Source organism: Rhinoraja longicauda, chromosome 18, assembly GCF_053455715.1.
Source record: "Rhinoraja longicauda isolate Sanriku21f chromosome 18, sRhiLon1.1, whole genome shotgun sequence".
NCBI lineage: Eukaryota > Metazoa > Chordata > Chondrichthyes > Rajiformes > Arhynchobatidae > Rhinoraja > Rhinoraja longicauda.
In genome coordinates this window covers 18,786,994-18,814,899 of record NC_135970.1, presented here as the reverse complement: position 1 = coordinate 18,814,899, position 27,906 = coordinate 18,786,994, and the positions used below count along the sequence as shown (strand labels likewise).

Below are 27,906 nucleotides of genomic sequence, written 5' to 3'. Positions count from 1 at the left end.
GCTAATTCACCATCCATGTGACTCAACAACTCAATTTTCTGGGTTTCACTCTCTACAAAAGCCTTACCATTCCTGCCAATTCATTCAGTCCCCATCATTTTGAAGTAATTCAGGCTCCAGACTTGAATTCCATGCACCCATTTTATCCATTGCTAATTTCATAAACCGACTTCTAAATCCAAGTCAAAGATCCCAATCCGGCTCTTCCTCCAAATTTTCTTTCTTCATCTTCCTTTACCTCTCTAGGATATGCCTAGAAGATAAAACCATTGTCAAGTTTCCCATCATCAATACCACAGGGGCCACCATTGATCACAAATTTAATTGGACCAACTGGATAAACACTGTGGCACCAAGAGTTGGTTATATATTAGGAATCCTGCAGCCACCTCTCAATTTCTCAAAGATTTACACCAATTCAAGGCCCAAGTCAGAATTGTGATGTAATGTTTCTCAGATAACAACTCAATTTTAGAATTTTAAGACTATCCAGGACAAAAATGTTCAAGTGCTTGGTATCCTCTTGATTTCATCAGAAGTATTCACTTATTTCACTGCCATTGTGCAGTAAAGTACACCTGCTACAAAATAAACTTCAGCACCTTGCTGGATTTCATTGACCTTCCTAAATCCACATGAGTGAGATTCCCTGCCTGACAACAATCTGGGAACACAAACACGAGCAGTGCACAGGTGCAAAAATATGATTTAACACCACTCTCGAGAATAATTATGGATCGGCAATATTGGCATTTCCCGTGATGCCTGCATCTCCTAAATAAAAGGAAAAAATAATCAGCTATGCTTGTCCAATAACTTGGGTTGTTTAGAAATGCAGAATGTCTTTGCTTCCAATCTTGTAGAATTTGCCAAATCTCTCAGAGACTCAGAATCTCTCAGAAACCCAGAGACTCCGTTTCTATGAAGTTCAGACCGGAATTTACTAATATTTTATGTCAGTAAAGTATGTTGGGACTTCCTTTCTCAAAAAATATGTGTATTTGTTGTAGCGTGCATACTGTAGGTGGTAAAGCATGCTTGGGCTGCAAGAAGTATCTTATTTCCACAAAATGTGTTTGGTTGCTACGTTAATTTCTTTTTCTGTAAAAAAAAGCTAGAACATTTCAGTTTGTAGCATTTGTAGAAAATACAAGACATGAGAGATGTCAGCAACGAAATAGTTCATAACTATAGTTTTATATTCATACTCATTGAGTGAACAAATATTTCAGCCATGTTCTCACTTTTTTAACAGGAAAATGACTGAATTTCAAACTTCTTACACAATAGCAGACAAAGTATACATTCTTTTAAAAGGTGGTTGCACCCACTGCTGTTAATTACAAAAAACAAATCATTCATCTCATTGAGTGTAACATAAAAATATTACTCACCCTCAGATCATCTCAAACACCTTGCCATTTTGTAATTAGTTAGGTTTGCAATTATTTAAGCTCTTTGGTATGTTTGATTATTACATATCTGCACTTTTTTAATTGGCTGAAACTGAATTTGTTCAGGATAAAGAATTATGAATTCTCAAAATTCAGTATTTTGCATATACTCGCGCTTTCAGCAAAGCTGTTAAGTCTTATTTGCACAGTGCTCTTAAACATATCCTGCAATGTGTTAAAAATTGAATAATGTATTATTAAAATGCAAAGTGGGTCATGGCAAAGTGGCAAAGGAATGGACAGGGGACATTTTCTGTGACAGGCTATGTATGAAGGGGAGTCTTAAGAAGAGTCTCAACCTGAAACATCATCTATCCATTCCCTCCACAGACGCTGCCTAACCCCTTGAGTTATTTCAGCACTTTTTGTTTTGCTCATGATTCCAGCACCTGCAGTTCCTTGTCCCTCTAATGCATTATCAACTGCAAATCAAAAATTTAGTACAACAGAAGTGAACAAGTAGTTCACAGAGATTCTGTAAAGAAAATAAGAATTCAATATAATGCTAGAATAGGAATAATATTGGTACATGGCAATCCAATATAATAAAAAAGAGATTGGGAAGATTGGTCCATGTAATTTTAAAAAATGGAAATGAATATGGCTTCTTGTCATTGCTTTGTCTATTGGGTTTTACTAGAATGTAGATTGTATTTTTTTAGTATTCAGCAAGAACAAGGATTATGATTTTCTGATAATGGATGTCTTGATCAATAGTGGGTTGAAACAGAGCGTGGAAACTTTGTAAATAATGCCACTCGGGCAGAATAAATTTTGCACCCAAAATAAACTTTAGCACTGTAAAACCTGTACACTCCTATTCCAGACTTAGTAAACTTATCTGTTCAACAAGAGGCCTGAAATAAAGTTGCTCAATGAATCTCAAAGTATTTAGAGTCCATATTCAATGTTATTGTACTTAATCTTGTATACATTTATTGTTTTCCTATAAAATGTTGGGTTATGTTTTGCAGTGTTTTGTATAGATGAATTTGTTTGGGTTAGAGATAAAGTAAGCCCTAAGAAACTTTCAATACTCCAACTGTGTCATTAAATTTAACCCATTGCTGGTTTATTAGCATTATAATCTCCATTAACTTGCAGTCTCTGCTCTGGTAGAACTGTTTGATAAATGTACCAGATGTTGGCGAGACCACGTGGAGTATTGTGTGCAGTTCTGGTCACCTAGCTGTAGGAAGGATGTCATTAAGCTCGAAAGGGTGGTGAATAGATTCACAAGGATGTTACCAGGTCAAGCAGGCATGAGTTACAAGGAGAGATTGGATAGTTTTAAGGCATTTTTCCCTGGAGGGGAAAAATCTGACCATAAAAATAAAGGGAAACAAAATCATGAGGTGTACAGATAAAGTGAATGGTCACAGTCTTTTCCCCATGGTAGGAGTGTCTAATACTAGAGACGTAGGCTTAAGGAGAGAATGGAAAGATTTAAAGGGGACCTGAAGAGCAACTTTTCCACATAGTGTGGTTAGTATATGAAACAAGCTGCTAGGAGAAGAGGTAGAGGCAGATATAATTACAAGAATCATAAAACAATTGTGGACTGGTGCATAATAGATAAAGTTGAGAAGGAAGTAGGCCAAATGCACAGACATTGAGACAGCTCAGGTAGTCAATCTGGTCAACATGGACAAGTTGGCCCGAAGGCCTTGTTTCCATCCTGTGTAGCTCTATGACTCTAAGAAGCTGCATTTCCCTCATTTATATCTTTTGTCAAGGTGCATTTTCCTACTGAATGTCTACTGAAGTTGCTAAAACTGTCATCCAACCATTTGTTCATTGTCCAGCCTTGGAATCTCTAAATGGCTCTGCTCTTCAAAAGATGTTGTCAGTGCACCAGGTTTCCTCTCCTTGTACCAGATTCTGTAGATCCACCTGCTATACAGCTGCTGAGAATGTGTGGAGAGAATGCAGTTTTTCCATAACCAATGCCTAGCTTGGATTGTATTCGAATTGTAACTGAAGTGTTACAAAACTGGAGAAATTCCAAGCTGTGCATTCAAAAATAATTCTGCCCGTCCGAAATCCAACCCAGCATTGATTATGTCCTGTATTTGTGATATCTCAAGGAACTTGGAACAGTAAGAACGTATTAATAGGCTGGTCAGCCAACGATGCCAAATTAAGCTAGTTCCTTCAGCCTGCATTTCCCTCCATATTCATGCATATTCCCTACACAAACACCATTATTGTACCTGCTTCCACAATCAACCTGGCAGCACGTTCCAAGTATCTACCATTCCGTGTGTCTCCTTTAAACTTTACCCCTTGCATCTTAAAATTGTGGCCTCTGGTACTTGAAATTTCCATCCTGAGAAATAGATTCTGACTGTCTACCTTACCTATGCCTCTCATAATTTTATAAACTTGTCAGGTCTCCGCTCAGCCTCCAATGCTTTCAAGGAACTTGGACTTGGTCTTCTCGATCATTCTGCTATTTCCCACTCCCTTTCCAAGTTGAATTATGGCTTGGTGGCAGGTTATTATTAGGATATTTGATTTATTGTAACAGATAGATTAGGATAGCAAGGGTATGACCTTCAAGAGGAAGAAAGCATTTTCATGTCCTTGTTGCTTGCATTCCTATTTCACTTCCATTATTAATGTGTGTAAAATATCCAAACCCCTTTAATAAATTCCAGTCTATAATTTATTAGCATGCTAAAAATTCAACATTAATGCGCCCATCAAGTTCATTTGGTTTATTCAAAGGAGCAAGTTATCATTTTTTATTACATTTTATATACACTGTACAATGTAGTAGACATTTGTATAAATGTGCAGTCTATCCACACCAAGCTCAGAGAACGGAGAATTCCCTGCATCAAACAGGCATCACATTTGGCAAAAGGACACTTAATGCTCCCAAATAATAAAAAACACTGGAATTAATAAATAACAATTGAAAAAATAGTAAATTGAGAAAAAGTTAAACATGCACCATGCACCTTAAAGGAGCTCTACCTCGCTGGAAAAGTGTTTGGCAAACTTTATTTCGGAGATGGAGGTGGCAGGGCCTGGAGAATGCGATATAATTTTGCTATGTCACTACCTCAAATGCCATGCTATCACATAACAATGTGATTTATTCCTTGTTTCTAAACAAAGATTCCCTTGCTTAGTGTACCACTTGTTATGTCATTAAGCCATACTGAGAAAGTAAATTGTTTCCTGATCTGCATTCAAATTAATCTAGGTGTATCTCATGGGTGCTGTAATGAGTCCTATTGCACGGGGAAAAATAAGGCAGGAATTCTTGTGTCCAGTGTCCCTTTATGAAATTCCAACTGTGAATATGAACTGAATAGAGGACCAGGATTTGCTAAGTTACATCCTTTTTAAAATAATGTGTCTGCCCTCACTGACAAGGCTGAGGACTGATGATTTAGACCAGTAATTGGAGGACAGTCAGTGATTGTTGATTTTAGCACCTTCTAAGGTAGAAAGAGAGAAAGTTGCCATTAATTATTTTTCATTAAGGTTTGTCAAACATTTAACAATGCTCCTTTAATGGGAATGGGTGGATTATAAGACATTCCTTAGTGATTATAATACTCTAATACATGTTAAAAATGAAAAGGAATGATACATTGAAACTCTTGAGAAATTATTGGCACCCATTCTCAGGATGCTGCGCATCGTAGATAACGTCTATGCAAAACAGAGACATTTGGAAATCTAACAAATATGAAACATTTATTGTTCTGGAGGCTGATTACCAAGAAAATGGTGCACCAAAAATGTGGGCTACAAGAAAGGTCAAATGAACACAATGTTCTCCTGACTGACAGATTATGAAATAATTCTGTGAAAAATGGATAGAACGTGATAAATGTGTCCGGTCTCCACATATGACTGTCTGAGCAAAAGCACAAAAATATAAGTGAGGTACATCTTGAACAACAGAAAGGGAGAAAGACATTAACTTGGTCATGCTAGGAAAAAGTGACCCATATATGTTGGAGTGTTTTGTGGAGTGAACATTCCTAAGAAAGTGTCACTAATGCCCCAGGATGGATATCAGTGCGGAACCGCAACATAGTATGACAATGATGAGAAAGTTGTCCTTTAAAGTACAGTGACAAATACAGAAAGTTGCAGGAGTTTGTAAAGATAAAGACAACAATTTATGGCATTTGTAGGCTGTTCCGTCAGTAAACTCTCTGAAACAATTATGTAGCAGTATTATTGCAACCTTTCATTGGTGAATGCATCTGTATTTATTTATTTTTAATTCTGTCACTATCTATAACCTTTTGCCTCTCCCAGCCCCACTCCTACAATCCTGTCTCATGCCCTCAGCCACGTGAAGCTGTTCATTCTGCGGGGGCTCAGTTGCATGGGCACAGGCAGTTTTCTGGTATATAGCCCAGGTATTGATTATTATCAATGAGTACCTACTGGCTACTCAATTGTGTAAGGCATGACTGACAGTTTGATCCTGTCTTCTTAATGACTTTATTCCTTCACTTCACCGTCCCATTTTCAATCTGGATGAACAGAAACCCTTGAGATCTCAGCCTGCCTCTACAGTACTATTGTACTGACTTAATAAGTTACTTTTAACCTTCATGATGCTATTGTTCACTGAAGGACTCCCAACATTTTCTAGTACAGATTCAACACACGATATTCACCAAAAATACCTGGTGCACAATGTTAAACTCAGAATTAGCTTGGAATCGATTCTGCACAAAGTTTCATAAAGATGGAATCCTGGGATATAATATGGATAAAATTCCTCTCTTCTTTTCCTGAAAACTGGTTTTCCCAAGTTCCTTTTCAGAAAATGCTGGCTAGATAACGACTCTACAATTTGGCAGCCCCCTAACATTCATCCAAGTGGCTATCGTTTCTGGGTTAGTGACTTAAAATATACAATAATTAGTAGAAATCTTTTGCAGGTTGTGTTAGCCAAAATAATAGAAAATTCAGATTTCTGCTCGCTGTCATTTTTTCAGAAATTGTTAAAAATGTCTGCAAAACCTGCCTGGCAACCTAGACCTATTCAAAGGCTGAGGGAGCTACACGTTCCAAGCAGTTTCACTATTGGTAACTTTCTATCGGCCAAAGAGAAGGATGCAAAATGAGTCATCTGCTTGGGATCACAATACATATTTGTTGCTACAGTTAATAACATTAATTACTCTGAAATCAGCTCATTTATAGTGAAGGAATCAGTACATAAACAAAACTATTTGCAATGGAGTCGTTTTTTCCCTAGAAATGCAGGGAGTGGAGAATAATTATAAATAAATATTGTGCCTGAACTTAATCTTAATCTCTTGCAGAGGTGCTATCTCCAGGTTTGACTGAACGTGGAACTAGCCAAACATTTGCAAAGTCTCCAAAGAGCATTGGAACTACGCTTAGCTAAATTGATAAAGTTAGATACATTTGTAGTGTATGTTTCATGAATCTGCAGGCCATTTACATGTGATAGACTCAGAGTCAACTCCTGTCTTGTCCACAGTCAACACTCATAATAGTACTTTCCAGGAACACTTGAGCAGGAACTTCAGCTGAGACCAGTAGGATCACCTTATGCTCCACTGGCTCCAATAATCGAAGGCAGGAAAAAAAAATAGGCAATCAAATCTGGGACTTTCTTGACCAACAAGTGCGTGCTGCGCAGTTTTCAACTATGTAAACCACTCTTGTTTTTAAAGAAAAATGTGGATTTGTGTCATTGACACATATAGTCAGGCCTTTTGCTTTCAATTAGAAACAGTGAAGGGGAAGTCCAACATTAATTCAGAATAAACAAACAAACTTGGGTATTGGATCCTATTCATCATTATACTGATGCATCCATGCAACAATGGCGAGGAAAGCTTGTAGGTGGCTCTGTTAAAGTTTGGCTCAGTGACAATTAAATGGAAAAAAAATGCATCTCAGCGGGTCAGGCTGCTTCCCTGGAGAACATGGATAGGTGACGTTTTGGGTTGGGACTCTTCTTCAGACTGATTGCTGAGGGTGGGGTGAAGAAAACTGAAAGAGCTTTCCACAATTAATTGGATTTACACAAACTTGAACTGAGAGATGTGTCCCAATAAGAGAATGATGAAGGGGGTTGTTAAAAAAATGTTATAGTGCTGTAGCTATCGCAGACTTCGTAAGTCTCGAAAAAGCTTTCTATTAAATAATAATATCTGCTTTCTAAGTGGAGCTCCAATCAGGGTTGGTCCAAACAGTTAATCAAATAATAGGAGACGGTCACATTACTAATAATTTGAAGATACTTGTTCTTTAATAATTATCAGCATCCCTTCCTTACCCTTGCATCTGAGAGGATGTGAGGAAAAATGATTATTGTGTCAGGCCAACGGTCATGAGACATTCTTCATCAGTCGAAGATAAGGTGAAGGAAAACAAACCTGCACTGCCATGACCAGGCTGAGAGAGCACCCAATTGTGTTAGTGCAATTGAGGAGAGCATTGAACCAACATTACGAGGTGGACAATGTGTTTATTAGTGTAATGGAGGGATAGATCAAAGGGTCAGTGTAACAGAAGGAGAGTGTTCATTGTTGCGCTGGGCTCAAAGCTACAACTTGGATTATATGTGAGAGCCACTTTTTCAGAAATGTAATTAATGCACCTCACCCGGTGCTTCATACGTTACATCAAATCTTGTACTATTTGCTGCACAATTCTCTGCCATACCATCAATACGATTGTCTACTACCATGAAACTGTGGAAATAGAGAATCCTGTTTTCTTCATTGCCCCTCGTCCGGGTTTACTGAGCTGCCGTTTAGCTCAGCACTGGAGATATTATCAGCTGATCACTATTCACGCCTGGGTCCAACATCCTGTCAGTAGGGAATCTATTACTATTTTTATAGTGAAAGGAATAAACATTTTCCTTCTGACGATTCTCCTTTTAAACATTTATCTCCATGTTATGTTACATAATCAAGTCACGGTGGTCTATTAGGGTTTAATACTGAGTTGTGGAGTCTTAAAATTCTTGACTGTTGTGAGTACAGAGCAAAGTTATAGGTTAGAAAATAATACAAAATTACTCTGTACATCATTCAGTCTTTCAGCATCGATGTTTTAAAACAAAATACAGCCCAGATCCATGATGTGGGTGATATTGAGTTCTGAATACTTTACCACACTTGCTCCTCAATTATTTTTCTTCAAGGAAGCACAGGTTTGTGTTGTAGAAAGCATTTTTGTCTCCATTGTTTAAATCCATCGTGTGAAATTTATAGCCTCTCAAAATAGAGTTGTGCAGCCTAGTCCTGAATCTGGAACACTAACTTAGGGACTATGACTCGTCAGTATAATATCCCAGTTTAGCAACTGACATCTCCTTCCTCAGCTTCATAACTTCCCAGTACATCTGTTCCACTGCAGAGAAAAGAAAACAAATGAATCCACAATTCCAATATTACAGTAACAAAAAACATACAAGTGTTGGAGTAACTCAGCAGGTCAGGCAACATCTCTGGAGAACAAGCGCTGGAGTTGTGTGGGAAGGATCTGCAGATGTTGGTTTAAATCGAAGATCGATGCAAAAAGCTGGAGTAACTCAACGGGTCGGACAGCAACTCTGGAGAAAAAGAATAGGTCACATTTTGGGGTTGACACCCTTCTTCAGACTGTGAATCAGGGGAAAGCGAAACGAGAAATATACTCAGCAGGTCAGGCAACATCTCTGGAGAATAGAAATAGGTAATGTTTCAAATCAGGACACTTGTTCAGACACCAGCACTTTATGTTTTTTTTGTAAACCAGCATCTGCAGTTCCTTGAGTCTCCAATATGACATTAGTTTTAGTCCTCACCTTATGCCCAGCGTGTGCCTTACACACAGGGCTTAGACAATCACAGTGCTCACCTCACTCATAGGCCACTGGAAGAATTCCACACGCTTCTCAAACTTCCTATCGTACTTCCCAATTTATTCCCACTCCTTATATGGTCCTTCTCAAATGCAGAGAGGTCGAACAGGCCACTATGGACCCTGACCCTTTATTTTTAGTTTTCCATGGGGAAAATAGTCAAGGATCTTACCATCTTGTCGAACCAGGCCTTGCTGGATATACCGGATATATGTGAAGAAGTTGCAAACAGCCGTAATCTGAGAAAGATTTGGTACCAGTTACTAAAACAGAAATATACCCACTGCAAAGTCCCACAAATGGATTAAAAAAATTCTGATCTCAAAACATTAAACAACTTACCCTAAAATATGAGAATTTGACCTATGGGCACTGAATTACAATTACAACCCTACCACCACAATAGATCAATGGGAGAAGGGATCCGGTCAGCTCCACAGTCTGCTCTGGACCACTTGGACAATAACACATTCACATGTTTTTCATCGATAACAGTTCAACACATAATTTCCTCGTTATCAAGTTCAGGGAACGGAGTCTCTGTTCATCCATATGCAACTAGATCGTCAACTTCCTCATCAATAGACCAGTCAGTACAAAATGGCAACACTTCCTCATTGATATCCAACAGCATAGGGGCATCTCAGGGCTGTATGCTCAGTCCCCTGCTCTACCCACTCTATACCCATGACTCCGTAGCCAGAACACAATTCCAACACCATCTTTACATTTGCTGACAACACCACCGTTATTTGACGAATTTGGTGTAATGGTGAGTCAGGGTATAGGAGGGAGATGGATACGATAATCTGATTGAATGGTGCCAAAACAACAATCTTGCTCTCAATGTCAGCAAGACCAAGAGCTGATTGTTTAATTTAGGAAGCAGAGGATCCATAAACCTGTCTTCATCAATGGGTCAACAGTGGGAAGAGTCAACAAATTGCACATTGAAGCAATCATAAAGAAAGACCATCAATCCCTTGACTTCCTTAGAAGATTGAGATTCAGTATTTTGATGAATACTCTTTTACAGTATAAGTTTTACAGGTGTACAGTAAAGAGCATATTTATTGGGTGCATCATGGCTTATTTTATCAACTTAAATGCCCAGGAATGAAAGAGATGCCAAGGGATGATAGGGAAGCTATTGGAGAGGATTCTTCAGGACAGGAGTTATACTCACTTGGAAGAGAATGGGTTAATTAGGAACAGTCAGCATGGTTTGGTACGCACCAGGTTGTGTCTTATTACCTGTCTTATTATTGAGGAGGTGACAAAGGTGATCAATGAGGGTAGGGAAGTGGGTGTCATTTACATGAATTTTAGTAAGACATTTGATAAGGTCCCCATGCTCAACTTATCCAGAAGATTAAGATGCATGGGATTAACAATGGGTCACATGGACTCGAATCTGGCTTACTGATAGAAGACAGAGGGTTGTAATGGAAAGGCAATATTCAGGCTAGAGGTCTACAGCCAGTGGAGTTCCACAGGGATCTGTACTGGGACCTCTGTTCTTTGTGATATATATATAAATAGCATGGGCGTAAACGCAGACGGGATGATTAACAAGTCTGCAAGATTGCTGGGATCGTGCACTGTGAGGAAGGCTGTCAAAGTGTACAAAGCATAAATCAGCTACACACATAGGCAGAAAAATGGAGAATGGAGTTTAACCCAGGCAGGTTTGAAATGTAGCACTTTGGGAGTCAAATGTAAGGAGAAAATATACAATTAATGACAAGACCCTGAACGTCTTGGCATTAATGAACAGAGAGGGATCTTGGGGGCCAAGTACATAACTCATTGAATGTAGCAGCACAAGTAGAAAGAGTGGTAAAGAAGGCAGACACAAAAGGCTGGAGTAACTCAGCGGGTCTGGCAGCATTTCTGGAGAAAAGGAATAGGTGACGTTACAGGTCGAGACCCTTCTTCAGACCTTTGACAGGCATATGGTATGCTTGCCCTTATTGGTTAGGCATTAAGCCTAATAGTCAGGAAGTCATGATACAGCTTTATAAGACTTTGATTAGGCCACATTTCGAGCACTGTGTGCAGTTCAGATAGCCCCATTACAGGAAGGATGTGGAGGCTTTGGAAAGGGTGCAGAGATATATGGATTAGGAGTATTAGCGAAAGGGAGAGGTTGGACAGACTTGGATTGTTTTCTCTGGAAGGCCAGAGGTTGAGGGGAGAGGGACAAAGTTTAAAGGAGATGTGCGAGCAAATTGTTTTACATAGAGGGTGGTGAGTACATGGAACGTATTGCCTCGGGTGGTGGTAAAGGCAGATATGATTGTAGCATTTAAGAAACTTTTGGATATCCTCTCATTTCATTCCCCCCCCATCAGGAATTGGAAAACCGTGACCACCAGGTTCAAGGATAGCTTCTTCCCAACAAACATCAGGCTCTTGAATACTACAAAACACTAAACTCTGGACTGTATTTGGTTGCACTAAGAACATTAGTTACATAAGTATTGGGGTTATTAGTTTAGTTTTAGTTTGGAGATACATCATGGAAAATAGCCCTTCGGCCCACCGAGTCGCCATCAAACACCCATTTACACAACTTCGGTTATCCCACTATCTCATCCACTCCCTACACACTATGGACAATTTACAGAGGCCGATTAATGCACAAATCCGCATGTCTTTAGGATGTGGGAGGAAACTGGAACCCAGAAGATCGACAATTATTCATTATCTTAATAGATAATTCCTGCAGGCTTGTGTAGTTTTGGTCTCTGTACCTGCAAAAAGGTATGCTTGCCAAAGCAAAAAATGCAATGATTTTTGAGATTGTTATACATGGAGAAATTGGGCTAATTAAACATGTTTTTACTAGAGTTTTGAAGCAGAAAACGTATTGAAATATTCAGAATTCTGACAGGCTTCGAGAGGTAGTATAAAGGGAGAATATTTTTCCTAGCTCAGGGTTCCAAAATGAGGAGTCACTGTCTTAGGTTATGGGGTAAGATCTCAGGAGAGATGTCTTCACTCAGAGATTGACAAATCAGCGCAATTCACTACCACAGAAGATTGCAGAGGCTAAGTTCGTGAATTTATTTACAGGATATAGACAGATTCCTAGATAGAAAAAGGCATCTGGAGGTATGAGACTGAAAGCAAGAATCTGGTATTAATTTAGAGAATCAGTCTTGATTGCGTTGAATAACTGAGCAGGCTCCATGGGCCAAATGATCTATATCTGCTACTTTTGTATGAACATAGAATGGAAAAATATATAGCACAGGAACAGTGTAGGAAGGAACTGCAGATGCTGGTTTAAACTGAAGATAGACACAAAAAGCTGGAGTAACTCAGCGAGATAGGCAGCATCTCTGGAGAGAAGGAATGGGTGACTTTCGGGTGAAGGGTGAAGGGTCTCAAAACCCGAAATGTCACCCATTCCTTCTCTCCAGAGATGGTGCCTGCCCGCTGAGTTACTCCAGCTTTTTGTGTCTATCTTAGCAAAGGAGCAGGTCCTTCGGTCCACAATGTCCGTGCCAAACATGTGGCCAAGTTCATGCCATGTACCAAGTTTCCATATTTTCTTCGTTGATCAAACAAAATTTATATTTCTCTTATCCTGAAGACAAAGATCATTGTATCTTAAATCCCATTTGATAAAGACAAGATACATCATACTATAACTTCCCTCGCTCTTTTATCTTGTACGTACCCTGGACCTGCAGGATGGTGAAATATAGAAATAGCTTCCCGAATCTCCCAGCTTGATGCGATGTTTACAGGTTCTGGACAGACCACTTAGTGCACACTTCCTGTGAAGAAGGAACAAAAGTGTCAGGCAGCAAGGGACCACTCCTTATTGAGTTTATATTGTCAGCAGTAATATGTACATCATCTAAACAATGAGTGTCCACTAAGGGTTTAACCCAAGTCTGTACCAGAGTAGATTAAACTTCAATATTTTTATTCCATTATTATTCATCCACTTTACAGTCAATTTTACATCATGTATGTCTGACATCTGTAAAATTGACCATAAAAAAGGATAAATAATAATAAAAGACAAATGTCTGAATAAATATCCACTGCCTTGAATAAAACAACACAACTACTTTACAGATGTCCTTCAGGGAAAGGAACCTGGCAGTCTTACATTTGACTTGATCCACCTAATGGCTAAATCTTACAGGCCTTTGAAGGCATTTTCTTTTCTGTGATTAAAAGATTTGGGATGATGATATTTCTCCATAAAATAAATAAATCTGACATGAAGTAATCCTGTCAATATTAAACAAATTCCAGCAGCAAGATTTCTATTTATGTTGGGCATGAAATGTTAAAAATGGTTTGTCTTATGTGAGGCAGAAGGCATTACAATATTAATACATCCCTCCCTCTCTTTTTTTGTCTTGGCTATTGCATAGAATTACACAGCATACATATCCAAACATTCTGCATAATTAGTGCCAGAGTTTATATTCCACTTAAGCCTCCTCTAACCTAAGGGAATAACCTGCTAGATAACCAATGTTATCTAAGCTTCCCCTTAAATGCATCTGTGCTCTTCTCCTCAATTTCCTCCAACTGATCGAGAAACTGCTTGTGAATTCCTTATTTGATTTCTTGCTGAATATCTTATATAGGAGGCCTCCAATTTGGCAATTGAAATATACTGAAACAATTTTTGGAATCAACCCTGTAAATATTTTTCATATTTTTAAAGACTGCCACTCAGCCATTCGACACTTTTATTTCAAGACAAGAAAGGCCAAAACTCCATTCTTAACCAATATTTAATACTTATTTTTGTTTTTTTCACCTTCCATTTTCTTATGCTTCTCCATTACTTTTCAAAACCCTGATTATGCAACCTCTCTTATTGGTTGGGTTGGGTTGTCTGCTGTGCATGTCTCCACTAATCGAATGACCTTCCAATTTTCCAGACATCGCTGCTGTCAGTCCCTCACTGCAATGCTGAGCTCTCCACAGGACCTAGAATCCCAGTGGAATCACCAGGTCATTGCATTGATCAATGATCTCTTACCACTGGCCTAGTCAGTGCAAGCACATGTTGGTGCATCACCACAAAGACAATTATAAATAAATCTTAATCACAGTTTAATGATTTTTGATAATATGTCTTAAGGTCAACTGTTAGTCAAGACAGGCTTTGTTGTGACTTCAGCAGTTCACTGTGTTCTTGATTACATGACTTAAAACAGGATTTGAATTTACTTCAGGCCATAGGAAGAAACGCTAGTAGAGTACTAAGACTCATTTGTCACAGTACTAGAAGCTATTTACGAAACATCAAATAAAATGGTAAATGCTGGAAATACCTAGGTAGTCAAGTAGCATCTACAGAAAAAGTGCAGGGCAAGTTTTTGTTTACACAGAGAATGGCGGGGGCATGGATTGCATTGCCATGGGTGGTGGTGGAGGCAAATGCGAAAGTGGGATTTAAGAGGCTTGGAAGTGCAAGGAATAGAGGGATATGGATCATGTACAGGCAGATGAGTTCAGTTTAACTTGCAATCATGTTCGGCACAAACTTATGGGCCCGTTCCTATGCTGTACAGTTCTTGGTTCAATGTTAAAAGAAACAAAGTTAATGCTTCAGCTCAAAGACCCATGGCACTTTTAATGGAGGGTCTTCAACCTGAACTGTGGACCATACTCTTTCTTTTTTTAATAATGCTGCCTGTTCTGCAGAGTGATTCCAGCATTCTTTTCCAAATTTCCAGCATTTTGATTTTTTGAATTTCAGTTACCTGCCAAATACCCTTCCTTGTACATATATGGGAGGTTCCTGCAAATTAAATGATTGGTTGATTGCACACATTTGAACTAATGCTCCACTGCAAAAAAACAATGGCACCACAATAGGAAAGCAAAACATCTTGCATGTTTGGTAATTGATTTGGTACCTTATCAATTTAATCATTTAATTTATGTCTCCGTGTGGTATATCTTACTTTATGGCATTGCAGTAAGCTATATGTTTTTGTTTTGTTAAGAATGAGGGGTGACCTTGTTTAAACTTATAAGACCCAAAGAGGGCTTGACAGTGTAGAAGTTGAAATGTTTCCACTAGTGGGAGAGACACAAACAAGAGGATATAGCTACCAAATGAGTGATCATCAGTCATTTAAAACTGAGGTGTGGAGAAATTTCTTCTTTTAGAGGGTCCAAAATTTCTGGAACTCCCCGCTCCAGAGGGTGGTGGAAGCCAGATTATTAGACATATTTATGGTGGAGGTAGATGAATATTCAAATGTTCGAGGAATTGAGGGATTTGGGGAACAGGCACAGATGAGTTGAGGCCAGCTTAGATCAACCATTATCATATTGAATAGTGGGGCAGACTAGAGGGGCTGAGTGGCCTACTCCTGCTTCTATTTCCATGAGTTCCAGTATCAAACAATGAGAAGAGGCTTTGAATACTTACATCTAATATTCATGTCCTGTGTTAGACGAGTACAAACAACCCCTACATTACACAGACATTCAGGTTACGGAAATTTGCCCAGACAGTATTCACAAATCACTAGCCAAAAATCTGAGGTCAGGGATAAAATTCACTCTTCAGGAATTATGTAGCCGGAACAATGAATAAATAAATACAAATAGTCAACATGGTTTTATACGTGGGAGGTCATCACTCACAAATCTAATTGAGTTAATGAAGATGTGACCAAAAGGTCGATGAAGGCAGAGCCGTAGATGTTGTAGAAATATGGATTTTAGTAAGGCATTTGACAAGGTTCCGCATGGTAGGTTGCTCTAGAAGGTTAGACCCCATGGGATTCAAGGAGAGATAGCTGAATGGATAGAAAATTGGCTTCATGGACGGAAGCAGAGGGTGATGGAAGAAGGTTGTTTTTTGGACTGGAGGCCTGAGACTAATGGTGTGCCTCACAGTTCAGTGCTGGGCCCATTGCTGTTTATCATCAGTATCAATGATTTAGATGAGAATGTACATGGCAGGGTTAGCAGGTTTTCAGATAACACAAAAGTGAGTGGTATTGTCAATAGTGAAGATGGTTGTCAAGAATTGCACAGGATCTTGATCGGTTGGGCAGGTGTGCTAAGGAATTGTTGATGGAATTTAAAACAGAGAAATATGAGGTGCTGCATTTTGGGAGCACTAACATGGGCAGAACTTACACAGTGAATGGCAGGGCTCTGGGGAGTGTTGTAGAGCAGAGGGATCTAGGAGCATGGGTACATAGTTTGTTGAAAGTGGCATTACAGGTAGATAGGGTGGTCAAGAAGGCTTTTGCACATTGGTCTTCATCAGTCAGAGTATTTAGTATAGGAGGTCATGTTGCAGTTATATAAGATGTAGATGAGGCCGCATTTAGATTATTGTATCCAGTTTTGGGCACCGTGTTACAGGAAAAATGTTGTCAAGCTGGAAAGGGTACAGAGAAGATTTACAAGGATGTTGCCAGGACTGGGGGGGGGGCTGAACTATAGGAAGAGGCTGAGCAGGCTAGGACTCTTTTCCTTGGAATGCAGAAGGATAAGGGGTAATCTTATGGAAGTGTATAAAATTGCGTGAGGAACAGATTGGGTAGATGCACACAGTCGATTGCCCAGAGGGGAATCGAGAACCAGAGGACATGGGTTTAAAGTGAGGGGGAAAAGGTTTAATAGGAATCTGAGGGGTAACTTTTTCCACACAAAGGGTGGTAGATGTATGGAACGACCTGCCAGAGGAGGTAGTTGAGCCAGGTACAATCGCAACATTTAAGTGTAAGAAAATAACTGCAGATGCTGGTACAAATCAAAGGTATTTATTTCACAAAATGCTGGAGTAACTCAGCAGGTCAGGCAGCATCTCAGGAGAGAAGGAATGGGTGACGTTTCGGGTCGAGACCCTTCTTCACTCTGATTTAATGGGATATGGGCCAAACACAGGTAGGTAGGATGAGTGTAGATGGGACATGTTGGCCGGTGTGGCCAAGTTGGGCCGAAAGTCCCTTTTCATTGCTGTAAGACTCCATGATAAACTAATGAGATAAGAATATTTTATACCGGATTTGTGCGCAACATGGACTCTTCCCAAAGCACTTGTGCACTGCAGTTTTCCCTTTCCCAGGAAAACACATTGTGTACAAATGAGTTGGATGCCTAGCCAAAACAATTGTTGCCTCTAATTCTTTCCCGAATGATGCTGGAAGTGGCTCACTTGACTTGGAACAGGAATATTGTCCATAACTACTCTGGGAAGAAGGATGACATTTGAATAAAAAGTGGTGTTGAATTATGAATAATGGAAACTGGCTAATGCTTAAAAGTCTCTGTTAATTCATTAGATTTATGTATAACATGCAGTTCGCAAGTCACTGATGAATTTGTATTGCAACACATTTTTTCATTGCTCTCTCCTTATATGCTATCCAATGGTAAAGTCTTATTTATCCTGATTTAATCCAGATTTGGCATTTCCCCAGGACCAAATCCTTGATGCGTTTTTACTGCAGATTCAAGACTGCCTCCATTTATTTAGGGATTTAACCCCAGTCTATATTCATTACATTGAGAATAATGTAGATGCAAAGTGCAGAATATACTTCTCAGCATTGTAGCACACCATGGCATGAAGTTAGGAAAACATCTGTCTCCCCATCATTTTTATCACACCCTTGTGAAAATACTTTTTTTTTTGCATATGTTCTAACCAGAACCTCAAAATGATACCATCAATTACTCAAAATAGAACACTGCAAAAAAAAGAATTACTCGTACTGACGAGTACAAAAGTTCTAGATAAATGGACTGAAATTAAATGTCTGAACTGATCTGTGAAACCCTTTCATACTCTCCGTATGCTCCAGGAAGCAAATTCAAGTACAGGCACCGCGCATTTCACGCGTCTTTGATATATGCGTTTTTAAAATAACGCACTTGTTTAATTGATACCAAAACTTAATTTACATGCTATATTTCTGAAATAATGCACTCAAATTTATGCCTGTTTAAAAGTATATTTTTAATTTATGCATTTTTGAGTTATGCTCTGCTTTTCTGGAGCATAACCACCACGTAAAAGGAGAGATGCTTGTATGATACCATTCCAAATCAATGAGATGCTTCATTCCAAAACAGAGTGCCCTCTACTGTGCTAATGTGGGATTTACTTCCTTCACGTCCACCATCCCACAATTCTCTCAAGGAAGATATTGTGGTAAAATATAGTGTTGAAGGTTGACAGTCATTAGGGCTTTAATTCACCGTATCCTTTTCCTTTTACTTTGGATCTTTACAACCAGTAAGCAGGTGCATATTCACCGCATGAACTAGAACCAAATCTGGACCCAACACTTGGTGGGGTAGAGACTAAAATGTAATCCATAATTTATATCATTGTGATACATTAAAAAAAAAAATTAAAGATGTGTTAATATTGTGAGTATGGGTTGGTTGTAAACAGCTGTTAGTTTGCATTAGGACTGTGAATATCTATATAAACACTTACGTCACTACTTCAGCCCGCCACCCACTAGAAGAGAGAAAGAACATGAAATCATGAGGAGAACCAGACCAATTATTAACAATTAGATCAAAGTTATGTAGAGTTTGCTCTTACTTTGGCCCTCCACACTCTATGGCTGAAGCTTTGACCACTGGTAACGCTTGGATAGCTGCTGGCTCAATACTCAAAGTGTTGCTCTCAACAGCAGCCTGAACTGCTTCTGTCAGCTGACGAGAGTGTGAGAGATGGGAGAAAGTATTGAGACAGGGAGAAAGATGCACATAGGTAAATAGCAGAGGCAGACAATCATAGAAAGAGGAGAGATAACAAGAAGAAAGACAAAATATTAATCAACATATATTTAACATGGGGTTAATTTTACTCAAACATTGATTAAAAAAATGATTAAAATGAATTACATCTGGTTTGACCCCATCTAAATGTAATACTGACAGTGTTTCGGGAACAGGAAACAACAGCAGCCCTCGGCCCAGTTCCCATAAGTTTCTAACAATTTATGTAATACACTTGGCTTGGCAGCATTTTAAATTCCTTCACCATTGCAACAATGATGCATTCAACAAAAATTGCATTTAAAGTTATTTCAAAATCAGAAGAAACTCCTGCACGGTAGCGCAGCGGTAGAGTTGCTGCTTTACAGCGAATGCAGCGCCGGAGACTCAGGTTCGATCCTGACTACGGGTGCTGTACTGTAAGGAGTTTGTACGTTCTCCCCGTGACCTGCGTGGGTTTTCTCCGAGATCTTCGGTTTCTTCCCACACTCCAAAGACATACAGGTATGTAGGTTAATTGGCTGGGTAAATGTAAAAATTGTCCCTAGTGGGTGTAGGTAGGATAGTGTTAATGTACGGGGATCGCTAGGCGGCACGGACTTGGTGGGCCGAAAAGGCCTGTTTCCGGCTGTATATATATGATATGATATGATATGAGAACTCAATAGTGTAAAACAGAAACAATCTTACACCAACTCTCTTGCTCACGATGCTACTCCCAGAAACAATATGGCACCACAGTGGGTGGACAGAGGGCCTGGTGACAGCGTGAGCCATTGTGTAACTCTGGCCTCTCTCGCAGGTCATCACAAACCTTACCTTATCTCGCAGTTTCCATGCTGTAATTTAAATTAAACTCGAAACTAAATATGAGACTCTTGGACATTAAAAAAAATGAATATTAAACTCCAAAATATTCATCCTGGCACCAGGGATTTACAGGACCTTGTCTGCTTCATATCATTCTCACAGTCCACACTGGCATGCAAAAACTCACCTCATGCTTGGCAAAGGAGAGACATGGACCAATGTCCTCTTGGTAAATCCTTTCTAAGAATGGGCAAGCCTTATCCAGAGTTGGTTCTTCTTTCCATGCCAGGAACTCATCATATAAAATCAAGTTGATCTATAATAGGAAGACGGCAACATTACTAACAGTAGTTTGATAGGTCTAAATTAGCGTGTGTGGGTGTGTGTTTGAAAGGATTTCCATTGTTTGCCAGTTTATTGTCAAGCTACTGATCTTAAAGATACTGACCCACCGCAGGGTTCAAATCCATGCACAAGAAATATTCATTTGTATCCTGCTCAAGTGACCATTTTAATCAAGTGCTATGGAAGACCGAAAACCATGCACCATCCTGTCTTTGCTGAATGTTCACACGTACAGATTCTCAAATTTAGTGGTGACAGGTGAGATGAAGGAAGTTATTAGAGAGTAATCCTGATCTTTAAATTCCCCCTCCCCTATGTTAAGGACACTGAGAAAAGTTATAGGATTCTATCATCTAACTTTATGTAGAAGAGGGTTGATTTCTATAGTCTGCTGGTCCATCAGTTGTGCACCATGACACAAAATGTCTTTCCTCAGTATATACACTGCATTCAGAAAGTATTCAGACCCCTTCACTTTTTCCATATTTTGCTACGTTACAGCCTTATTTTAAAATGGATTAAAAAAAATTTTTTTAATCATTAATCTACACACAATACCCTATAATAAAAAAGTGAAAAACAGGTGTTTAGAAATTTTTGCAAAGTAATTAAAAAGAAATAACTGAAATATCATATTTACATAAGTATTCAGACCCTATGCTCTGACACTCAAAATTGAGCTTATGTTCATCCTGTTTCCATTGATTATCCTTGAGATGTTTCTTTTACTTGATTGGAGTCCACCAGTGGTAAATTAAATTGATTGGACATGATTTGGAAAGGCACACACCTGTCTATATAAGGTCCCACAGTTGACAGTGCATGTCAGAGCAAAAACCAAGCCAGGAATTGTCCTATGACCTCCGAGACAAGATTGTGTCGAGGCACAGGTCTGGGGAAGGGTATAAAACAATGTCTGCAACATTGCAGGTCCCGAAGAGCACAATGGCCTCAGTCATTCTTAAATGGAAGAACTTTAGAACCACCAGGACACTTCATAGAGCTGTCCGCCTGGCCAAACTAAGCAATCGGGGGAGAAGGGCCTTGGTCAGGGAGGTGACCAAGAACCCGATGGTCACTCTGATAGAGCTACAGAGTTCCTCTGTGAAGATGGGAGAACCTTCCAGAAGGACAACTATATCTGCAGCACTCCACCAATCAGACCTTTATGGTAGAGTGGCGAGACGGAAGCCACTCCCCAGTAAAAGGCATGACAGCCTGCTTGGAGTTTGCCAAAAGCCATCTAAAGGACTTTCAGACCATGAGAAACAAGATTCTCTAGTCTGATGAAACCAAGATTGAACTCTTTGGCCTGAATGCCAAGCGGCACCACTCGTCACCTGGCCAATACCATACCTACAGTGAAGCATGGTGGTGCCGTGGGGACGTTTTTCAGCGGCAGGAACTGGGAGACTGGTCAGGACCGAGGGAAAGATGAACGGAGCAAAGTACAGAGAGATCCTTGATGAAAACCTGCTCCAGAGCATTCTGGACCTCAGACTGGAGCAGAGGTTCACCTTCCATCAGGATAATGACCCTAAGCGCACAGCCAAGACAACACAGGAGTGGCTTCGTGACAAGTCTGTGAATGTCCTTGAGTGGCCCAGCCAGAGCCCGGACTTGAACCCGATCGAATATCTCTAGAGGGACCCGAAAATACCTGTGCATCGACGCTCCCCATCCAACCTCACAGAGCTTGAGAGGATCTGCAGAGAAGAATGGGTGAAATTATCCAAATACAGGTGTGCCAAGCTTGTAGCGTCATACCCAAGAAGACTTGAGGCTGTAATCACGGCCAAAGGTGCCTCAACAAAGTACTGAGTAAAGTACTGAATACTTATGTAAATGTGATATTTCAGTTATTTCTCTCTAATTATTTTGCAAAAATTTCAAAACACCTGTTTGCTTTTTTATTATGGGGTATTGTGTGTAGAATGATGATTTTTTTTTAAATTAATTTAATCCATTTTAAAATAAGGCTGTAATGTAGCAAAATGTGTAAAAAGTGAAGGGGTCTGAATACACTGTATTCCCACTCTTCCTGCAATCTTCACTTTACCACAAAATTCAACGAGGAATATTTTTAAAAGGAACTGGAATAAAATTAATGAATTTAATTCTATTAATTTCATTCCAATTTTCTTTCTATTTATGTTTCATACTTTTATTATCTTAGCTCTAAAGACTTAGCAGCAAGATAAGATCCACATAGGTTTAAGGTGAGAGGGGGAAGATTTAACAGGAACCTAACATTTTCAGACAGAGGGTGGTGGGTATGTAGAATGAGCAGCCAGAGGAGGTCGTTGAGGCAAGTACTATAACAACATTTAAAAGTAATTTGGACAGTTACTAGATAGGAAAAGTTTAGAGGGATATGGACCAAACATGGGCAGGTAGGACCAGCGTAGTTGGTGCATATTGGTCGGCATGGGCAAGTTGTGCCGAAGGACCTTCTGTGCTGTATGACTCTAATGAACAGATTAGCATAGAGTTCTCCCAATTCATTCATCCATGGGTGAGGGAGGAATTTGTCCTAATTATTTTTTAATTCCTGAGGAAGCGTTGAGCCACAGTCATTCATTGATTAAAGGTCCCAATCAATAACTGGATCTTAAGATGATTAATGGGTTTAAGAGATTGATTTATCCCAGTTCTTGTTCTTAGTAGTCAAGTGAGAGCCAAATTCAGCAATTTGAATTATGTATCATGCCTACGAGAAGTGGATTTAGAAAGTCTGATTTAATTTTTCATACCCTTATACCCAGGCCTTGAAATTTGGGACATGTTGCATCTTTTTAGCATCTGATAAATCAATAATCAATATTTTTCCCCATTTTGGGTCACATTGCATTGAAATTTGACCAGATAGTTCTAGTTGTATTTCCACAAATCAAATAAGCAATGGTATCTTTCCTGAAACACTATTTGAACAACAGCACAGTGGTGCAACTGCCTCCTCACAGCACCAGAGCCCGGGTTCAATCCTGACCTCGGGTTCTGTCGGTGTGGAGATTTGCACATGGGCTTCCTGTGGACGCTCCAATTTCCCCCATCATCCCAAAGATGTGCAGGTTTGTACGTTAACAGAGGGTAACAAAACGGGCAATACAGGCTGAAAAGATGAAGTACGAGGGGAAACTGGCCAAGAAAATAAGGAAGGACAGTAAAAGCTTCTTTAGATATATTAAGAGAAGGAGAGTAGCAAAGTCAAATGTGGGTCCCTTGAAGGCAGACACTGGTGAAATTATTATGGGTAATAAGGAAATGGCAGAAGAGTTGAACAGGTACTTCGGATCTGTCTTCACTAAGGAAGACACAAACAATCTCCCAGATGTACTAGAGGACAGAAGATCTAGGGAGATAGAGGAACTGAAAGAAATTTGCATTATGCGAGAAATAGTATTGGGTAGACTGATGGGACTGAAGGTTGATAAATCCCCAGGGCCTGATGGTCTGCATCCCAGGATACTCAGGGAGGCGGCTCTAGAAATAGTGGACGCATTGGTGATCATTTTCCAATGTTCAATAGATTCAGGATCAGTTCCTGGAGACTGGAGGATAGCTAATGTTATCCCACTTTTCAAGAAAGGAGCAAGAGAGAGAAAACGGGGAATTACAGACCAGTTAGCCTGACATCAGTGGTGGGGAAGATGCTGGAGTCAATTATTTAAGAGGTAATAACGGTGCATTTGGAGAGCAATAAAAGGATAAGTCCAAGTCAGCATGGAGTTTTGAAAGGGAAATCATGCTTGACTAATCTTCTGGACTTTTTTGAGGATGTGACAAGTAAAATGGATGAAGGGGAGCCAGTGGATGTAGTGCATCTAGACTTTCAGAAAGCCTTTGATAAGGTCCCACACGGGAGATTGGTGAGCAAAATTAGAGCACATGGTATTGGGGGTAGGGTGTTGACATCGATAGAGAATTGGTTGGCAGACAGGAAGCAAAGAGTAGGGGTAAACGGGTCCTTTTCAGAATGGCAAACAGTGGCGAGTGGAGTACCACAAGGCTTGGTGTTGGGGCTGCAACTGTTTATCATATATATTAATGATTTGGACGAAGGAATTAGAAGTAACACTAGCAAGTTTTCAGATGACACAAAGCTGGGTGGCAGTGTGAACTGCGAAGAGGATGTTAGGAGGTTGCAGGGTGACCTGGACAGGTTGAGTGGGTGGGCAGATGCAGTATAATTTAGATAAATGTGAGGTTATCCACTTTGGCGGCAAAAATAAGGAGGCAGATTATTAACTCAATGGTGTCAGGTTAGGTAAGGGGGAAGTGCAGTGAGACTTGGGTGTCCTTGTACACCAGTCACTGAAAGTAGGCGTGCAGGTACAGCAGGCAGTGAAGAAAGCTAATGGCAAGTTGGCCTTCATAACGAGAGGATTTCAGTATAGGAGTAAAGAGGTTCGTCTGCAGTTATATAGTGCCCTGGTAAGACCGCATCTGGAGTATTGTGTACAGTTTTGGTCTCCTAATTTGAGGAAGGACATCCTTGTAATTGAGGCAGTGCAGCGTAGGTTCACGAGATTGATCCCAGGGATGGCGGGACTGTCATATGAGGAAAGATTGAAAAGACTAGGCTTGTATTCACTGGAGTTTAGAAAGATGAGAGGGGATCTTATAGAGACATATAAAATTGTAAAAGGACTGGACAAGCTAGATGCAGGAAAAATGTTCCCAATGTTGGGCGAGTCCAGAACCAGGGGCCGCAGTGGAGGCCAAATCGCTGGATGAATTTAAGAGAGAGTTAGATAGAGCTCTGGGGGCTAGAATCAAGGGATATGGGGAGAAGTTGGGCACAGGTTACTGATTGTGGATGATCAGCCATGATTACAATGAATGGCGGTGCTGGCTCAAAGGGCTGAGTAGCATCCTCCTGCTCCTATTTTCTATGTATCTATGTTAATTTGCCTCTGTAAAATTGTCCCTAGGTGTAGGGAGTGAAGGAGAAAGTGGGATAACATAGAACTAATACAAACAAGCGATCGTTGGTCAGTTTGGATTCAATGGGCTGAAGGGCTTTTTTCCATTCAGTATTTCTGAACACTTTTTGCAGTCCTTTCAAGGAAATTAATCCAACAATTAGTTCTCCACCAGCTTCTGGTCAGCTATCACCACCATCACCTTATCATGACCCCCAGCTATCTATCTCTTGTCCAGCCACTCCATTATTTCAGGCATCGCTGTACCCATTTCTGAAACTGGAAACCAGATGCAGCAAGCAAAGGAAAATGTACAATGACTGTTCAATGTGCACAAGACTCTTTAGTGTTGCTGGGGAGATTAGTTCACAAAAGCAAGGGTGCCCTGTGCAACAGTCCTATAATGCATTTTGTTGGTTTACACTAATTGCTTGCCCACACTTTATTTGACTGGGATGCAGATGAATGATCAAATTCACCACAGCAGCAGTTCCCTCCGATAAATTATTTCAATGCAGATAAGATGACGAAGGAAAAACAGACAGACTTAAGTAGTATTATACTAGACAGGGCAGAGCAAAAGGTGGCAACAGTACCTGATGCTCCTGCATTGATGATGATTTGGAAAGATGCTCAAATGGCTCAGGTGTGACATAAATCGCCCTCCCAGGTACGATACAAAGGAGCAGAGAGAGAAGAGTAGGCACCCCTGCCTTCAGGAGCACCATGAAAAATTAATGTTAGTAGAATTTGAGTATTTTACAAGACAGACAGAAATAATCACCAATATGGACAAAAGTATAACCAAGCCACACCATCGCAAGAATAATAACAGAATCATTTTAATGTTATTTCAGCTCCCAATGGCATAGCAAGGTGTGGGAGAGCATTGTAAAAACAAAGGGAGTCGCTGAGTCTAAAAGATAGATATACATACATCGCAAAAAAACAGAGGCTCACATACACATTGCTTCCATCTCCTCTCCCCGCAAGGAGAAGGAAAGAAGGGGTGCAAAGAGAAAGTGGAGCAGAATGTAAGCGTGGGGATTTGAGAAGGGGAGGAATAAAAGAGAGCAATGGTGAAAGAAAGGGAAAGAGGGAATAAGAAGAGAACAGCAAATTAGTACCAGCAAATGCCTAGAAAATAGATCATTGAGCTCAAATTGTTGGGCTGCTTCAGTTTTTAAATATTATTAACCCACTCAAGGTCAGTCCAATGTTATTCTTTCAAGGAGAAAGTACCAAATGTCTTTTCACAATTTTTTTTCAAAACAATACTACCATTATTATTTACAAAAAAAGTACAAATATGAATTTAAGTTTGCATCCTTGTTACCTCGAATGTGAGCATTGCCAAGACTTTTCTCCCATCAATTTTCCTGAGTGCGATCAGAAATGAATCAATTTGATTAATTACCATGATGCCCATCTAATGTAATTAGTGATGTGCCTGTGGGTACAGATTTTGTTGATTTCAGATCATCCCAAACTGTGTCATAGAGTCATAGTGTAATACACTTCAAGCCCTTTGGCCCAACAAACCCAAGGCAACCAAAATATTTACCTGAACTAATTGCATTTCCCTCTATTTGACCCATATCCCCCCCCCCAAACCTATACTATCCACGTACTAAATGTCTTTTAAACATTGTATCTGCATCTAGAGTTCCTCTGGCAGCTTGTTTCATATAACCATCATCCTGTGTAAAAATGTCCCCCCGCCCTGGGTCCCTTTTAAATCTTTCCCTTCTCTCAAGTCTATACATTCTAGTTTCAGACTTCCCCACCCTAGGAGAAAGGCAGTGACCAATGACCTTATCTGTACCTCTCATGATTTTATATTCCTTGATAAAGTCACTTCTCAACCTCCTTTGCTCCAGGAAAAGAAGTCTCAGCCTATTCAGACCCTCAAAAATTCAAGCCCTCCTGTCCCAATAATATGCTTGTGAATCCTTTCTGCATTCTTTCCAGATTAATGACGTCCTTCCTATAGTAGGGCAACTGCACACAGTACTCCAAGTGCAGACTCACCAACAACTTATACAGTTGTAAAATGACATCCTAACTTCTGTACTCAGAACCCAGAATGATGATGGCAAGTGTGCCGCCTTGTCACTTCTTAGGGAACTACGTACCTCCACCACTGTCTCTCTGTCCTACAACACTGTTCAAGTATCTACCATTTACTGTGCATGTCCAGCCTTAGTTTAACTTAACAAATTGCAACATCTTGCACTTGCCCGAGATAAATTCTATCTGCCATCCCATAGCCAATTTTCCAGTTATCTTGATCTTGTTGCAATCTTAGATAATCTTTTCCACTGTGCACTATTATCACCAAATTTGGTGTAAACCTACTAACCATTAAGGCAATAACACATCAGCTTTATCGAATTTAAGAGAACTGAAGTAGTTAAACTTTGTTTAAAGTAGTTTGGCGCTTGGAGATAAACTAGGATTTGTTCCCACAGATTGAATCCTCGGTGAGACTCAAGGATTGATACAATTTTGAGCACGTCCACTGAGCTGTTGCTGCCCTTGGAATGATGTACTGCTGTGAAGGATATAAAATGTCACAGATCACAGTGGAGAATATCAGCTGAAATTTAGAAGCCCCAAGAACTGTGTTGCTAGAAGCTAAAAGAGTCAAGAATTTACAAAGATTGGCTTATGCAATGCATAAATAATTAGTTTTTTTTTTGTTTATTAAGTACCCAGTGTACAAACTTCATATTAATACACACCCCCT

At 39.8% G+C, this 27,906-nt stretch overlaps 1 protein-coding gene across 7 annotated transcripts in view; it reads right to left on the bottom strand.

The window, feature by feature from the left end:
• Positions 1–4,164: 4,164 nt before the first annotated feature.
• The window catches only part of rab3il1 (RAB3A interacting protein (rabin3)-like 1), a 111,983-nt gene continuing 88,241 nt past the window's right edge, over positions 4,165–27,906 (bottom strand). For 4 of the 7 annotated variants that reach the window (XM_078415225.1, XM_078415224.1, XM_078415228.1 and 1 more), the window contains exons 6-12: positions 25,754–25,870; positions 20,075–20,203; positions 18,899–19,011; positions 18,788–18,811; positions 13,016–13,115; positions 9,500–9,566; positions 4,165–8,834 (exon numbers count right to left, since the gene is read on the bottom strand). In XM_078415225.1, the coding sequence (XP_078271351.1) occupies positions 8,752–8,834; positions 9,500–9,566; positions 13,016–13,115; positions 18,788–18,811; positions 18,899–19,011; positions 20,075–20,203; positions 25,754–25,870 (633 nt within the window). In that variant the 3' untranslated portion in view covers positions 4,165–8,751. The remainder of the gene's footprint in view (positions 8,835–9,499; positions 9,567–13,015; positions 13,116–18,787; positions 18,812–18,898; positions 19,012–20,074; positions 20,204–25,753; positions 25,871–27,906) is intronic. The other 3 variants (XM_078415226.1, XM_078415229.1, XM_078415230.1) reach the window with 3 other exon arrangements.